Source organism: Microtus oregoni, unplaced genomic scaffold (genome assembly GCF_018167655.1).
Source record: "Microtus oregoni isolate MIOR12 unplaced genomic scaffold, Mior012 000117F_ref0000505, whole genome shotgun sequence".
NCBI lineage: Eukaryota > Metazoa > Chordata > Mammalia > Rodentia > Cricetidae > Microtus > Microtus oregoni.
The window spans coordinates 1,709,822-1,725,543 of NW_024544746.1; the positions used below are offsets into that span (position 1 = coordinate 1,709,822).

The window sequence follows — 15,722 nt, forward strand, 5'->3', positions numbered from 1 at the left end:
CTTCCTAGTTGCCTGGTAGCAATTGGGGCAACCGAGTACCAACCCGGGAAGATTCATTCACGCGGCTGGGGCAGCGGGTGCAGGAGAAAGGAACTGGACGCGAAAGTGTTACCAAGTACAAAAGTCCTGTATTTCCACCCTGCCGTGGGGGCTTCTGTCTTGTGATTCTGGGACTGGGTCGTCTGAGAGCGTTCCTGCGCACTTCGTCTCGCCTATGCTAGCGGTGAGCTGCGGGTGAACTCCCTTGGATGGGCAAGTGTGCCCATGAGCACCAGTGATGGCAGAACCCCACCCTGACACTGCAGCTAAGGCTTCTGAACCCCAGGCCTGCCTTTGAGAATGGGATGCAGCATTTTTGCACTCGCTCCGGGCCTCCCGGCCTCCCTTCACTTCGGGGGACTCAGGGCTCTCAGGGGAGACCCTTGCACGTAAGCCAGGACAGCGTTTTGCAGGAAGTTTGCCCTCTGGGCCTCTTCATCCCGGATGCGTGCGATCTCTGCCTCTTTGAGCCTTAGCTTTTCTCGGAGAGAGGCATTCTCACTCTCTCTGTCCAGCAGCGCCTCCCGGTGTTCACTCCCGACCGCTGCAAGCGAGAGGCTCAGTAAGGAGGGGGTGGGTGCCTTGCAGGGTGTCCCCATGCCTTTAACCCCAGCAGAGATGGGCGGATCTCTGAGTTGGAGGCCAGCGTGATCCACAGGAGTGAGTTCGGGGACAGCCAGGGTTACACAGAGAAACCCTGTCTGGGGGGTACAGGAAGGAAGGGGTGTATCTCGAGGGGAGACCCCCACCCCACCCCAGGGCCAAGCTCAGCTGTCAGGTGGATATGTGATAACCTTTCAGCTGCCGTTCCAGGGCGGCCACCTTCTCCCTCAGCGCCTCCTGGGCCACCAGGTCAGCCTGCAGACGGCCCATCTGCTCCTGCAGCTCCACTCTGACCCTGGTCACCTCAGCCGCTTTCTCTTGCTCCTTGTAGCTCAGCTCCTGGGATGGGGTTGGGGAAGGTGAGCCTACAGCCCGGAGACGAACCCCTGGAGTTTGTGCTCCCCGAGTCCGAGTCCACGCTACCTGTTGCAGCTCTTCCAGGCGCCGCTGCTGCCCCTCCATTTGCAGGTTCAGCTGGTTGGCCCGTGCCTGGGACTCAGCTACCATCTGCTTCTGCTGAAGGCAGGTGCCCTGAGCCTCGTCCCTTGCCTGTGCCAGGAGCCGAATCTTCTCCTCCAGATGAGCGAGGCGGTGTTGCTGTGGGCAGGGGATATGGTTGCTGCCCATGAAGGGTTCCCAGTCTGAGCTCAAAGGTGGAGGGACTAACCTCCACCCCTCTGCAAGGACCGAAGAGAGGACTTCATGGCGCCACACAAGTTATCAGCCACTACACTTGTCCTGCATCCAGTATCATCTCTTGCTGGGCATCTCAAGCCAGCACTATCATCTCTAGCCTTCCTCTTACCCGGGCAGTACGGGCAGCACCACAGTCCTGCTGGCTGCTGGGATCTCTTGAGCTCTAGTCCTGAGGCCCACAGCCCCCTTGGCCACTTTAATCAGACTCCTTTGCAAGGTGCCACCACTGGCCCCTACATACTTGTGACCGAAGCTCACCTCCTCCAAGCGGGCTTGGTTCCTGGCTTTGATGAGCTCCTCCTCGGCTTGGCCACGCTCAGTGAGCACCGCTGCCTTCGAGCGGCTCAGCTCCTGCGTGGCGGATAGACAACACTAGCCCGTCTTGAAAATGCGCTGCCCCCTTGACCCAGGGCTCCTTCCAGGCCACTGGGCAACCAGGCTGGGAGAACTTCTCCATAAATAGCCTCAGAACCACAGTTCCTTGCTCACTGAGCAGGGCTTTTACTGCCAAAGAGGGTAAAATGTCATTTCTAGTCTCTGACCTTTCGGGGATGGATGGGTCCCTATAGTGAGACCTAACGAGGCTGAGACTTAGGGGTGCCCCAGGGTCCTGAGACCATGACTGTCACCCCGCAATCGACCCAGGGCTCATGTGGCCTCACCTCTTCGAGGGACAGCCGCATCGCCTCTAGTCTCTGTATCCTCTCCTGCATGGCCCTCTCGCTCTCCTCCAGATGACGGGTCATGTGATTCACCTGTCCAACCGCGGGAGGTAAGAGGCCAGCAAACTCAGGCTCCCCTAGCCCTCACCCCATGGGATCCCTGCCCTGAAGAGCAGGTATCGTTTTGCTAAGGCCTGACTTGAATGTCCTGGGGGGCAACTAGGACAGAGGCTCTGCTCTGGAGGAGGACATCCAGCAAGGAAGCCCACAGAGGCCTGAACTATGGACACTGTTGCCCGCAACTCAGGGTTCATCAGCTAGGGGCGAGCATTGGGAATGCTGCAGCACACAGGGCTAGTCTGCAAGCCCTAAGTAGAGACAGTGGAGCCAGGGGAATCCATAAGACAGCACCTCCTTCGAGTGCAGCTTCTCCAAGTCTTCCATATTCTGTTTGGCTCTCCGCTTCTCCGCATCCAAGCGCTCTGGAGGCCCAATGGGAAAGAGTGTGACAAGTCTTCCCGGTGTGGGGGGGCTTTGTCCCTGGAGCCCCCTGTGCCCTTAGTGCCTACCTTCAGCCTGAATAGCACGGATCTTCAGCTCAGCTGATGTGTTAGTCAGCTCCTGCCTGGTCAGGAACAGCTGCTCCTGCTGAGACTTCACCTTCCGCTCCAGCTCATCCACCTGGGAAGTAGGCAACACTAGAGGAAGCGTCTCCCAGCCCCACGACACTACCCTAGGCTCTTTGGGTGGCTGGTGCTATCCCCCTTTGGCCACACCCTCTCAAACCCACACTCCCTCATACCTGGCTTCTAAGCAGTAGGTTCTTCTCATTGGCGGCAGACAGGTCTCTGAGGAGCTTAGATTCCCGATCTGCAGCTTCCTGAGTGAGAAGGGCAAGGCAACAGATGCTTCCAGTTGGGCTGTTGCCAGGTACTTCTGTCTGCCTACTAGTCCACACAGCCCAGCTCCTACCTGCTGCTCCAGCTTCCGCTCCTTCTCCTGTCTCTGCGACAGGCTCTGTCGTTCCTGTTCCGCTGTGGTCAGCAGTTCCCCCAGGTCCTGGGCCTTCTGCTCTGACAGAGCCAGCGCAGCCTCTGTCATCTGCAGCCTACAAAGAGGAAGACGGGCCCCAGTGCAGCTCAGTCACGAATGTTACCTGCTTGACAGAGGTCTTCTGTTCCCACTCAAACCCCAGGAAGCATTCGTCCCCTCCTCTCCCTTCTTGGCACGGTGATAAGTCTTGAAGGTGTCTGAGGGCTCCTCTCCTTACTTGGCTTTGAGGGCATTGATGATGGATTGTCTCTCGTTGAGGGCTTCCTGAAGCTGCCCAATTCGTGCTGCCGATGCCCTGAGGGCAGAGTGGTGACGCTGGGAAAGCCAAACCCCAGAGCCCCCGGCTTTTTTTTTCTTTTTTTTTTTTTTTTTGTGGTTTTGCGAGACACCCTGGCTTTTTTCCCAGCCTTGGCAGCAGCTCTTGATCTCCGCACAGTTATGTCTGTAGCATCCCCGAGTGCACCAGGCCGGAGCCAAGCACCCCACAGCTGCCACTAACTGCCATCCCCCTTGCTTGGATGGGAGCAATGACCTTGTTTTCAGCCTTAACAGGCAGGGCTCAGGTGAGGTCCTGCTCCAGTCAGAAGGCAGGCACTGAGTCGCAGGTACCCCCAGCTCACTCACCTGCTGTTCCTGGCCATCTCTTCCCGTTGCTTATCGATTGTCTCCATCAGATCCAGAAACTGGAGGCAGAGTCGGTCAAGACAGCATTAGAAGCAAAACCTACGCCGGTCAGGGACAGAAGTGCAGGCTCCCATCCACAGAGTCAGGCTGCAAAGGACTCAGTTCACTGTCTCACTCAAAACAAGGGTGGGCTGACTGACCGAGGGAGGCCTGGAGGCTAGAACTCCCTGCCTGCTCGCTGCTCTGTGGTCGGCACACAGGAAGGGGGGCCAGGAGGCCACCTTAGCCCCGGGTTGCCTTGGCTCAGAGGCCTGGAGCAAAGGAGAGGGCAAGAGTGTGCCGCCAGGCTGGGCAGAGCCCAGGGCTAGTGAGGGCCCTCTGCTCACCTGCTTGGACTTCTCTTCCTGGAGGTGTTGAACCTCCTTGCTAAGGATGTTGGTGCGGGCTTTGTTTTCCCGAAAGGCAGTGAGCCGGTCCTGGTTGTGGTCCATGGCTTGCTCTGTCAGAAAGAGCCACGTTATCCACTGGGTTCGACATTAGGGGCGATGACCAACTCAGTCCTATGCTGCTTGTGTCACCCTAGAGAAGACAACATCTCCACAACCAACCAGACAGCCCCATCCAGGGCACCTGGGTTATGCGTTTCAGCTGAGGACAGGACTGGGTGATGCAGGACCTTGGGACAGGAGGTCTTTTGTACAAATGGGGAAGGTGGGCACTGCCTAGAGCATCTGGCTGCCCCATCGGAGGTCAAGGGGTGTATGACTTGAAGGGACAGGTACTATCTTCTCGCAAGACTGACAGTATTATAAGCCCGATTCGGTACTGTATGCCAGTGATCCCTAAACTTAGGCACCTGAGGCAGGGGGATTATGAGGTCAAAGCCAGCCTGGGCTACATAGCAAGACTGTCTTTGACATACACAAGAAGATCAAACATAAAACAATTATAAGGACTATGGCCACACAGATACAGGGCTGGGAATAAGAAGACGTTGGAGAAGACAGAAGGGTCAGGCACGGGCAGCAGGGAATACAGCAAAGTCTGGGACCCACAACTCCAGTCCTGAAAGCTCAGACGTTGGTGGGCACTACCACGTGGTAAACTGCAGAGCCTGAGGCCAAGATATCACCTGTAAGGACTCGGGGTTCCTAGGCGTCCCCACTCACGTCCAGTCTACATACAGCACAGACACAAACTCAGGAGAAGCTGGGGTAAGCTACAAGGAAGCCTCCCTAGGTGGGGCTCAGGCCACCTGATGGCTGTCAGAGCAAGGCTTTAAGCCACAGGGCTTTAGCTTCTTGCTTGTGAAACCGGCACCCCCTCACCACATAGGTGCTAAGATGTGTGAGCAGACGAGAGAAGCCTGCTGTAAGCACCAAGCAAGCTGTCTGTCTTCAGCTGCCTTCCCCTTGACCTAGGCCAGCTACTCATACCCTGGGCCTCCATGTCATGATCCCTGAGCCACACCCTTCTGTGGTGGATGGGCTTCTGTTTGGGGCTCCATGCCTTGCTCCAGCTTGTAAGAAGCTAGCAGCCCTGAGCGTCCGTACCCACAGCTCTCAGGACGTCGCCGGGGATGTTGTTCCCAGCCAGGTCCAGCCTCCACAGGGTTCTGTTGCTGGGGAGACAGTTCACCAGGGCCCGGCCCCCCAGGAGACCGATGTTATTCCAGCGCAGGTCTGGAAGGAAACCTGTTGTCACTCGGTTGGATGGGAGGTCCTGGCCCAGCCCAGGATGCTCCCTTTGTGCTTTACTGCCTGTGGCTGCCAACACAGCCAGGAACAGAGGGAAAGGGTACGACTTAAAACAACCCAGCGTCTCACGGGGGTACAGCAGAATTCAGGAGACCTCACCCAGCTGCTGGAGAGTGGTGTTTCCCTTCAGGGCCAAGGCCAGTTCCTCTGCCCCCTTGTGACTGATCTGGTTGTTCCGGAGGTCCAGCTGCCGCAGGGTGCTGTTGGCTGCTAGGCCCCCACAGAAGGTGGCAAAGGCATCGTCCCACATGCCAAGGTTGTTCCACTCTAGGGTGAGACTACGGGAAAGATGGACACAGGTTCTCGGCTCAACTGAACATTTGTCCCACGAGGTCCAGGGCATGTAGCAGGTGAGAGTTAGCCGGCTTACTATCCACCCATGGGTGAAGACCAAGTGAGCTGGTTGCAGGACTGTATCCTCTGGGGCCAACCCTGAGCCACGCAGAGAGGAAGCGGTGACGTACAGGCGAGGCCTGGATGTGGTCCTACCTCTGAATGGACTTGTTCTGTCGGAGAAGCTTTCCCAGAGCCCCGGCTCCCGCAGCTCGGAGGTTGTTGCCCTGGAAAAGGAACACCCTAGCCAGTCATTCTCGCTACCCTGGCTCTGAATGGCACATCTGTGCCCCCACAGACTCAGGCAGAGCACAAAGCTAGGAGGCAGCTCTGGGCAAAGGCAGGGCTGCCAGATCCTCGTTTCCCTGACAGTAGCGGCATCATAGCGCCCAGTGCCTTGGAGTTTGCGTGAACTCTGTTGTAGATCATGCTCAAAACAACACTCTGCCTTTAAAACACGCCCAACACACGGGGTCCTCAGAGAGCGGTCCTAAGACCTTGGGTATTGGGAGCTCTTTTTTTTTTTCTTTTCTTTTCTTTTTTTTTTTTTTTGGTTTTTTAAGATAGGGTTTCTCTGTGGTTTTGGAGCCTGTCCTGGAACTAGCTCTTGTAGACCAGGCTGGTCTCGAACTCACAGAGATCCGCCTGCCTCTGCCTCCCGAGTGCTAGGATTAAAGGTGTGCACCACCACCGCCCGGCTTTATTGGGAGCTCTTACAGACAGTCTCTAGCGGCTGTCAAGACCCCAGGCCCCTGGGTCTGTCTCTTTCCACTGCCCAGGGTGCAGGCCTGCTCACCTTTAGGTCCAGACGCTGCACAGTGGTGTTGGCACACAGCCCTTGGAACAGCAGTGTGGACCCTGCGTAAAGGCAGTTGGAAGAGAGGGCTGCTACCCAGAAACAGAAGAGGTTCACCTGTCCTGGTGGTACCCAGGTTTTGAGTTCACAGTAGGAATGAAACAGAAGAGGGACATCTGTCCTGGTGGTACCCAGGCTTTGAGTTCACAGTAGGAATGGGTTTCCCCATTTGTTGTAAGGCCATGTTAGAAACATTTAGCTTGCCAAACGAGACCTTTCTTGAGCCAGGACGGGGAACTGTGAAAGCTGGAGACGTTAAGTGAAGTGATATCACAGTGACATTGACCTCTGCTCCAAGGTTTTAGAAAAAAGCGCTAAAGTACACAAAGAAAGGAGAAAACAAAGGGGCGTGGAGGGAGGAAGGGGAGGGGACAGGGAAAGCACTGGCTTCCCAGCTAACAGCTACCCAGGTCAAACACAACCGGACATCGGCCCTTAGACCAGCCTGGAGGCGAAGGGCTTGAACCCCACTCGGAAGTTTCGGGTGCTGCTCCGAGGCCACCGGCCTCACCTTCCTCGCTCAGCATGCAGTCGCTGAGGACAAGTTCCTTCAACAGCGACTCGTCATGCAGCAGCTTGCCCAGGGCCCTGCAGGTGTCCACCGTCAGGCTCTGAGTAGCCAGGTCCAGTCGGCCCCGCGGAAGCTGGTGCAGTTGCTGCAGGACAGCCTCCTGGGGCTCAGCCCCACTCTCCTCGCACAGGCGGCTGTAGGAGCGCCGGAACTCCTCCATGTTCCCGAACGCTGGCAGGGCCTTGCAAGCATGCCCCTAAACACAGGCTGCGCGTAAGCTTGCTAGGCTGATGACTGGGAGCCCCTTTCCCTAGGAGGGTGTACACAGGGGCGTTGAGCTGAGCTGGCCCTATAAGGGGAGGCCTAGAAATGTGGAATAGAGAGGAGGTCAGAACCGCTCGAGGAAGGGGTTCGGTGATAGGAAGAGCCGGAGCGCAGAGCACACTGGCCTAGAAGAGCAGGTAGGCGCGTTGCACGTACCCTGATCTGGCCCTGCGGCCCCTAGCCCGCCCTCGCGACGTGGCCTCGGGTTGCTGATGCTGTGGTCTGGACGCGGTCCCGCGCGCCTCAGTATCCAGGAAGAGCGTGGGGCTCCGGGAAGGAGATGGGAACTACAACTCCCATGAGACATCGCGGAAGAGGCGCTCTCGGTAGACCAATGAGAGCGCAGGGCGGACCTGCTCTGGGTCTCCAGCCACGGGAGCCGAAGCAGGACGCTCCGACTCATTGGCTGGGAACTCAGGGAAGGTGCGGAGAAGGGGGGGGGGACCCTTAGGTGATTGGTTTCTGAGCTTGGAGGCGGGACTTCACGGACGCGCTCCACGTTCATTGGTTGGGATGTGGGCGGGTTCCGGAGAGCGCGCCTGAGACTGTGGCCATGGAGGAAACGAGCGGCTTCCCGAAGGTGAGGCCCGCGGGAGTGCGAGGTTAGCTTTGGGCGTTGCGGATAGCCGCGTGACACTGTGCAGACTCGAAGTCAGCCTTAGCGCCGTGTCCCCTTGTCCTTGGTGGGGGTCGGGCACCCCGGGGCGTGCTCTGCGGCTGGACCGAGCTGGTCCGTAGATCCAGGCTGGTGACAAGGGGTCTTCCCGGGAGGGACCACAGAGCCCTTTCAGCACGGCCGATGCGGGTGCGTGGGTCGGCGTCATTTCTCAGTGACAAGCAGGTGTGCAAGGAATCACCCATCCGCCGGGGGAAACTGAAGCGAGGTGTTCCGTCCCATGAGTGCTGCGGTCAGGGGTGGGCTTTGTTCAGGCTGGTGCGCGCCCTGTGCTGACTTCCTGGCTTTTCAGTACTTGCAGAGTTTCGGAGGCTTTGGCCAGAATCGGAGTTGTGGGCATTCATTGGACTACGCTAAGTGGGCTGTCCGAAGAGAGAATGACAGGGAGGGAGGGACCTGTATCCCTGACTGGCCTTCTGGACCACTAACGAGCTTGTGTGCCACGGGATTTCCCCTAATCCACCCGTTGTTCATTGACTGTCCTGTCCTGTGCTGACATTCCGTGGAGCCTTCTCTTGTACCTCTCCGGTAGCGTGCAGGGGACCAGCAGGTGGCGCCGCTCTCACGTCCCTCCTGACCAGTTCACCTGTGCCTCAGACTCACTATGTCCATTCCCACCTGTGTGTGCCCCTCGGCAGCAAATGGGTATCGTGGCCTCCATGGGACTGATGTTCGTGAATCCAAATTCACCTTGCTCTGTAGGTCACCCACTTCTAGGGTCCTGGGTAGGCGTCTTCCGCTGCCAGCCTTTTCCCATTCTGCTCTTCACTAGGTAAACTTGAGCGGTCTGATGGCTTCACAAACTGCAGATTCTCAGGGGCTCTTCATGTCTCACTTTGGGTGTCCCTACTGAATTTCGAGACAGGGTTTCTCTGTGGCTTTGGAGCCTGTCCTGGAACTAGCTCTGTAGACCAGGCTGGTCTTGAACTCACAGAGATCCGCCTGCCTCTGCCTCCCAAGTGCTGAGATTAAAGGCGTGTGCCACCACCGCCCCGCTCCCACTGAATTCTTAAGCTTCTGGATTCTCACCCTCATCGCACACATTGCCACCTACCTTCGGCCACCACCGCTAATACTCATATTGCACCATTACACCTAGGTCTCTCCAGACCTGTAGAAATTAGCTTGATACGGGAAATAACCAGGCTAGTCAAAGGATAAAACAATTATACTTTATTTATTTTTTTATTTATTCTAAGGGGAAAACTCACGCAATAGGAACGGGAAGTACACGTTCAGCTGTGTCACCGGGGAACCAGAGAGAGCGCACTGGGTCGGTGCCCCAGTTTTTCTCTTGGCCTCTAGGAAGCCATGCCTAACTAGGTTCCACCTCTTAAAGATGATTGGTTAACAAAGCTTCCCCCATCATAGGCCTAGTCTGTAAGTGTCTTCATTTACAACTAGAAATGACTTCCAACTTCTTGCCAACTTTCTTAAGCTTAGGTGTTCTCGGATATCTGTCCAGTCATCCACCCCTCTAGCCACAACCTGGTTCTGATGTGCTAAGCATGGTGTGTGTGTGTGTGTCTGTGCAGGAGTAATCCAAGCTAGGTCGTGTTGATAGACTGCTAAAGGGTCATCAGCATTCCTCAGCGCTGCCAGGGCCCGCTTTAGGAGCATGAGCCTCCACCCCCGGGCCCGATGGAGGATTCCCTCCCAGCAGTGAAGGTGCAGCTTTGTCCCTCAGCTCCGAGGAATGGCAATGATGTCACCAGACTTTCCCCCATCTCTTGTGCTCCTGTCCCTATAGGCAAGTGTCTCAAGCTCTTCTTGACAGCCCCTATGACAGCCTCCCCTCAAAGCACAGCCGGCCTCATCTCCTCAACCTGGGAAGAGGCCGAAGGATGGCAGTGTTCTAGCTGCAAGTTACAACCATGCTCCACCCAGAGCTGGTACTTGGGGGACCTGTTGGGAATGGCACTGACTCCCCGCCCTTCTTCCAGGAGCTGGTGAGCAGAGTACTGCACCTGCACTTCAGGGATTGCAAGACGAAAGGTTTGGGGCGCCAGTGGGGTGGGGAAGAATTGTGGGGCACAGGGAGGAGAGGAAGGCTGTCTGCCCCACAACCTGCCCTTTCCCTCCAGTCAATGGGGACGCGCTGCAGCTCATGGCGGAGTTCTTGAAGATCTTCGTGGTAGGTGAGCCAAGGGCCCCACAGCATCAGAAAATGGAGACTCCTTGTTTTATTCTTCAGTAGACAAGCTAAGGGTTTTTTTTTTTTTCTCAGCTATGGCCAACCCTCAGTCCTGTCCCTCACACTTACTAAGGAGCCACCTAGGCCTCCTCTGAGGCCTGGCAAGGGCTTCCCCCAGCTCACCTCAGTGTCTCTCCAGAAGCCGCTGTCCGTGGGGTGCAGCAGGCCCAGGCAGAGGACCTAGACATCGTGGATGTGGATCAGCTGGAGAAGGTGCTCCCTCAGCTGCTCCTGGACTTCTAGACGTTGGCCTGTGGCCTGCAGAGTCTAGGACGAAGTCCCTTCAGCATCGACATCCAGTTCCCCAAGTTCCAGAGAACGGGAGGACACCAGGAGCTGTTACCCTCCCTAGCTATCACCTCTGGGGGTCTGTGTGAGACAGGTGCAGGGTTGGTGGGCAGCCTTCCCACAGCCACCCACCTCCACCACCCCCACTCATTATAAACAGAGGCTGGCGGTGCTGCCTTCTTGCCCCCCCTCCATCAGAGCTGCTGTGTGGCTTTTAACCGGACCAGGATGCCTCCCTGAGCTGTAAATTTGTTCTTACAAAGCAACGTCAATAAATCAACACCATCTCTCAGAGGCTTGGCCTTCTTGTTGCCATTAATCACACAGTCTAGTTGCTTCAAAGCCCGAGCCCCACGCTCCCTTCCATCTGTCTCAGTGGGACAAATGCAGAACGCTCAGAAAGGACAGGAAGACAAACAGCATGTGTGCACACGCTGCCGTAAAACCACAGCAGCTGCCACTAGTAGGCAGTGCAGTCAAAGAATGTCTCTGTGAACCAGTAACGGTTCACCGGTTCACCAGGGCAGCAGAACCAGGATATACAGGATGAGTGGACCAGATCTGCTGCCTGGGCCTGCTGTGGCCATGCTGGGCTGCAGAAAGGCTAACCTTGAGCCCCGCCCAACTGCAGTCTGGGTCTAGGTAAGGGATAGGCCGCACCCTCAGAGAGGTGCAGCTAAGAGGCTGACTTGGAAGCCCAATCCAGGTTTGAGCCTTCTGATCCGGCCCTGTCAGGCCAGTTCCAGGAAACATGCAGGGCGTCTTGCTAACCTCGACACATAGCGCCCCAGTGAGTCCAGTGTGGGGACACCGTGGAGCACCCAGGAGTTAGGAGGCCCAGAGGTCAGTGCCAGTGGTAGAACCGTGGTATCAGTGAGAGGTGGGGGCAGGAGGACAAGTAGGAAAGGCATATAATACCAAGGGACAATGACTATTCTTGAAGGGCCTAGACAGACTTCAGGGCAACCTCTGAAAGCCATGGTCAGACTGGATTTAGCTGGGTGGATGGAGCTGCTCTAAGTGCCCATGTCCTCAGTAGGTTTCTGGCAGGCTGGTGGACACAGAGCTCCTACCAGCTTACGTGCTGGAACTGGACTTGCAGTCCCACTGAAGGCATACAGACAGGGCTACCAGAATACCTCAGGCCAGGCACAGCCAAAGGTAGCTTTGTGGTTAAGTGCCTGCTTCCTCTATGGCTGTATGCCAGAAGCTTGGAATGGCCCCAGGTTGTAGATAATTTGCCAAGTAGGCTTCCTCCTACGCTTCGGTCCATTCAGTAAAGGAGCTAATGAGGTCAGATATAAATGAAGAGGAAGCTGGCCTACCCAGGGTTCTGGCCTTCTCAAGCCCTTCAGAGATACCTCTGCTTTTTAAAATAGAAACACCCTGTGGTCCAGCCAGATTCCCAGGGGTCCTTTGGGTAGCAGAGAATAAGACTGAGCTGGATGGAGGCCTGAGGGCCCTTTCTGCAGAAAAGAAAATCGGAGGGCCTTGAGAGAAGCGCGAGTCTTTATTCCTGCTCGGGGTGGGTGGGGTGGGATCCTGTGGCTGATGAAGGACCTCTCTGGGCTGGTAGCTCTCACCTCTTGCCGGCTGTGATACAAGCACCAGAGTGAGTACCCGCTCCCGGGCTGCTGCCCAGCCACCCTCCTACCCAGTCAGTACGGGACAGGCAGGCACCTGGCAGCTTCAGCCACTTGGGCACTTTGCCTAGGCTTCTCCTCACAGGCTGGGCTGCCCCTTGAATGGGCTCTGGGGGCCCCAATGCCCCCTCCTCAGTGATTGGTTCGGACTCCAGGGACACAGGGTCAGGGGCTGGCAGCAGAGGTGGGGACCCGGTGGCCCGGGCCATACACCTACGGGTGAGAGGCCAAGGATAGGTGGTGGGCACAGCCTCGGCGGGGCTCCCAACCCCTTAGGAGCTTACCTGGCCACCAGCATGTCAGCCGCAGACGGGGAGACGGTGTGTTCCAGCAGTCCAGGCTCCAGGTAGAGACCTTCAAGGCCAGAGCCACCCTCAGTCAAGGTGAGACCTGCACCTCCACCCAGTGCCCCAGGGAGGTGGGGACTGGGCTGCAGATGCCCAAGCCCACAAGGCCCTCAGTGTGAATGCTTTCTAAGGAATCTTGATCTGGACATCAGGGAAGCTGGGATTCTGGGTGAGCCCTGTTGGCAGGGGTCAGAGGTGAAGCCTCACTCACCTGTTGTTTCTTCAGCTCCAAAGTGCACAAGGGCAGCAGGGAAGAGGTTTGCCTAAGGAAGGCAGGGAGCAGGGAGGGCTCAGAGGGCCAGACCAGCAGTGTTCAGCAGGCTGGGGTCTCCCAAAGACAATCCCATCCCTTCCTCTAGCACTCTACTCTCGTGGACCACTTTTCACTAGTGTGACTGGTTCCTCCATGTTCCACTGCCCAGCTGCAGTACCAGATCTCCTATGACTCTGGAAGCCCACGGTGCACAGCTTATGACTTGGGTACACCTTGGTAAGGTGGTCAGAGGAGACAAGAGCTGCTGAGTGCAAGTCTGCTCCACCAGCCTGACACCGAAGTGGGAAAGACATACAACTCACCCCACTTATGCCCCCCCAAATAAGAGTGGGGGGCTATGGATTGGAGCATCTCTATAGTTAGGAATGTACCCAGCATCTCTATAGTTAGGAATGTACCCAGAGGCACTGGGAGACAGGAGTGCCCTAGGGAACAGGTGCAGGCTGGCTCCCAAAATCAAGCTGCTTTAGAGACGCCATGAGCTGAGAGATGCTTCCTTGTGAGTGACACTGGCTCAGGCAGGGTTGTCACCATTGGACTAAGCAGGAAGCTGGAGCCAGGACCAGCACAAGCTCCTCCTATTCCTCCCAAACAAGGATAGCTAGTGCTTTGAAAATGCAACTGAAGCCGGGCGGTGGTGGTGCACGCCTTTAATCCCAGCACTCGGGAGGCAGAGGCAGGAGGATCTCTGTGAGTTCGAGACCAGCCTGGTCTACAAGAGCTAGTTCCAGGACAGGCTCCAAAACCACAGAGAAACCCTGTCTTGAAAAACCAAAAAAAAAAAAAAAAAAAAAAAGCAACTGAATGCCTGGGATCAAAGCCTCTAACCCACATCTACCAAAGAGGGTGGAGGATATGGGGTTTCTAACCAGGGACTGGCCCTGCTTTCTTGGGCACAGGTGTGGCATGGGAGTGAGAAATGGATAGGGTTGCTTCCGTTGACACCCTTGGACATGAGGCTCTGAGCCCTCCTTAACAGGGTATGTGACAGCACAGCCCAGAGTTGTAGGGGCCCAAGAGGCCCTAATATCACACACCAGAATGTTTTCCTCTTTTTCAGTCTCTGTGCCTTGGGGGAGGGGGATGGGGGGCGCGGCTGGGGCTGACGTGGCCAAAGACTCAGGGCAGCCAGGAGCCTGGCAGGACCTGGGAAGGGGCTGCAGCTGCAGGCTGAGGGCATTCTTTCCATGCGGCTTCAGGCTCCTGTGAGTGCCACAGGCTGGAGGGGTGGGCGGGGTGGGTGGGGTGGGGGGGGATGTTAAAAGATTAATAAGAGCAAGCTTCAAAGGCCAGGCCTAGGAACGCTGAAACCTCAGCCTCCAGCCGGCAGCAGAGGGACACAAACAAGGGCGGTGAAGGCTTTGAAACGCAATTGTGAGGTCTGCGATCAAAGCCCTCGTGAGAGGAGGCCTGTGGGGTGGGCGGGGGGCTGCCCTAGTGCCCCTGGACAGGCGCCAGAAGGAAGCCAGGGATCCAAGCAGGGGGCATGGGGAGGACAGTGCTAAGGCCTTCCTCAGCCCAGAATGGCTAGTCTTCAGGGCCAACAACTGAGCAGGGTCCACAGGCACGCCATGGTCTCACTCTTTCTAGCACTTCTGGGAGCCTGACTGGCACATCCACAAGATCTCATCTGTCCTCGGGCTCCAGTCAAGAGGGCTCCCTTGGAAGTAACTGAGGAGGCAGCTGCCATGTGGCAGCTCCAAGACTGGACCCTTACCTGGAAATGCTTAGGAAGCTCAAAGAGGGCCAGGCAGAACCCAGAAGACTGAGAGAGGAAAGGCCAGCTGTGGGCTCTGGTCCCACCCAGCCCCAGCTGAGGGAGAAGTGAGGGCAGTGGACTTGCTGACCTCCCCCTGCAGCTGGTCCCCTGTGACAGTGTGGGAGCTTCTGTCCTCTTCAGGACCACAGGAACAGCCATCACTTTGGTTCATAACCAAAAGCAAGGCTGCTATCTTCCTCTTTCTCCCCAGGACCAAACCCCTTCAGGGTTTTGCATTCTCAAGCTGCCTGGCTACACACCAGCCATGGCCAGAATCAAGCCTGTTCAAGGGCGGGAATAGTGGGACAGCCTGTTGGTAAGGTCTCCTTCCGAGTAAGAGTGGCCTGTGTTCCAATGACAGGAGACAGGGAAATCCCTGGCTGGGGTCTTAGCAGACTCAGCTGCAGGCCTGAGGAGTCCTCTGGGCACTGTTTGGCTGTCAGCAGCACAGAGTCCAGGGCCTGCCTCACAGGGCCTCTCCCTGAACTTGAAGACAGGATGCCCTCCAGCCTGGGGCAGGAGTTCAGGAGAGCATGGGGAGAGAGTTCTCTCCCACAAGGGGGCCCTCTAGGCCCCTAGGACCAGCTCCTGGGTGAACTCATCCTCTCTGTCACCCTTCAGTGCCTGCCCAAAACTAAAACCCTTGCCCATTTGATTGGGTTTCTGGGGCCCCAATGGAACAAGGGACAAGTGGACAGAAGACCATCCCAACCAACAAATGGGAGTCCACCCTCTGCTCACTCCACAGCCCACCATGGGCCACTCTGCCCCACACTGGAACCTAACACTGGCCAGGACCCCAGCACAGACACACAGAGAAGCAGTGGACAGACCTGACCACCTGACTACAATCTCTCCACCCCCAGCACAGACACACACAGAGAAGCAGTGGGCAGACCTGACCACCTGACTACAATCCTCCCCCTAGATTGCCAGGACTACTTAGAGCTCAGAGTGGGATGGGGGTGGCAAATGACCAGAGGGCAAGAAAGGCAAGACCTCTCCAAGCTACAGAAAGTATAGCAGGCTATGTGGGGCTGGGCGCAGGGTCTCTAGGCTTTTCCTGCTTTGCCTGACTTCCCT

General features: G+C 56.8%; 3 protein-coding genes across 7 annotated transcripts in view; 1 reads left to right on the forward strand and 2 right to left on the reverse strand.

The window, feature by feature from the left end:
* Positions 1–93: 93 nt before the first annotated feature.
* On the reverse strand, positions 94–7,751 carry LOC121444052 (leucine-rich repeat-containing protein 45). Its single transcript, XM_041645792.1, has 18 exons — positions 7,615–7,751; positions 7,135–7,497; positions 6,564–6,625; positions 5,924–5,994; positions 5,534–5,712; positions 5,231–5,359; positions 4,064–4,176; positions 3,678–3,736; positions 3,271–3,348; positions 2,973–3,108; positions 2,803–2,880; positions 2,570–2,681; positions 2,412–2,482; positions 2,001–2,093; positions 1,597–1,689; positions 1,066–1,239; positions 834–981; positions 94–583 (listed from the first exon to the last, which is right to left on the reverse strand). The coding sequence occupies exons 2-18, from the start codon at positions 7,352–7,354 to the stop codon at positions 387–389; spliced, it is 2,013 nt and encodes a 670-aa protein (XP_041501726.1). The 5' UTR covers positions 7,355–7,497; positions 7,615–7,751; the 3' UTR covers positions 94–386.
* Positions 7,752–7,975: 224 nt separating this feature from the next.
* Positions 7,976–10,903, forward strand: LOC121444056 (centromere protein X). 4 transcript variants are annotated; one of them, XM_041645800.1, is made up of 4 exons: positions 7,976–8,038; positions 10,078–10,129; positions 10,219–10,272; positions 10,468–10,903. In XM_041645800.1, exons 1-4 carry the CDS (start codon positions 8,012–8,014, stop codon positions 10,569–10,571), a joined length of 237 nt encoding a protein of 78 aa, XP_041501734.1. In that variant the 5' UTR covers positions 7,976–8,011; the 3' UTR covers positions 10,572–10,903. The 4 variants fall into 4 exon arrangements, with proteins under 4 accessions (XP_041501734.1, XP_041501732.1, XP_041501733.1 ...); XM_041645798.1 differs by having other exon boundaries at positions 7,987–8,038; positions 9,885–10,129; XM_041645799.1 differs by having other exon boundaries at positions 7,987–8,038; positions 9,885–10,129; positions 10,471–10,903.
* Positions 10,904–12,107: 1,204 nt separating this feature from the next.
* LOC121444053 (tether containing UBX domain for GLUT4) overlaps positions 12,108–15,722 on the reverse strand; it is a 38,052-nt gene continuing 34,437 nt past the window's right edge. For both annotated transcript variants that reach the window (XM_041645793.1, XM_041645794.1), the window contains 4 exons: positions 12,818–12,869; positions 12,544–12,613; positions 12,297–12,472; positions 12,108–12,209 (listed from right to left, as the gene is read on the reverse strand). In XM_041645793.1, the coding sequence (XP_041501727.1) occupies positions 12,196–12,209; positions 12,297–12,472; positions 12,544–12,613; positions 12,818–12,869 (312 nt within the window). In that variant the 3' untranslated portion in view covers positions 12,108–12,195. The remainder of the gene's footprint in view (positions 12,210–12,296; positions 12,473–12,543; positions 12,614–12,817; positions 12,870–15,722) is intronic.

Bases quoted from the DNA above. Each gene is read 5' to 3' on its own strand.
- LOC121444052 (XM_041645792.1), bottom strand. From the start codon at position 7,354: ATGGAGGAGTTCCGGCGCTCCTACAGCCGCCTGTGCGAGGAGAGTGGG. The intron at 6,626-7,134 runs GTGAGGCCGGTG...GCCTTTACGCAG, and splicing joins CTGCATGCTGAGCGAGGAAG to GGTCCACACTGCTGTTCCAA. The intron at 982-1,065 runs GTAGCGTGGACT...ACCCCATCCCAG, and splicing joins GCCTGGAAGAGCTGCAACAG to GAGCTGAGCTACAAGGAGCA.
- LOC121444056 (XM_041645797.1), top strand. From the start codon at position 9,917: ATGACAGCCTCCCCTCAAAGCACAGCCGGCCTCATCTCCTCAACCTGG. The intron at 10,084-10,218 runs GTGAGCAGAGTA...CTTTCCCTCCAG, and splicing joins CGCCCTTCTTCCAGGAGCTG to TCAATGGGGACGCGCTGCAG. The intron at 10,269-10,467 runs GTAGGTGAGCCA...GTGTCTCTCCAG, and splicing joins AGTTCTTGAAGATCTTCGTG to AAGCCGCTGTCCGTGGGGTG.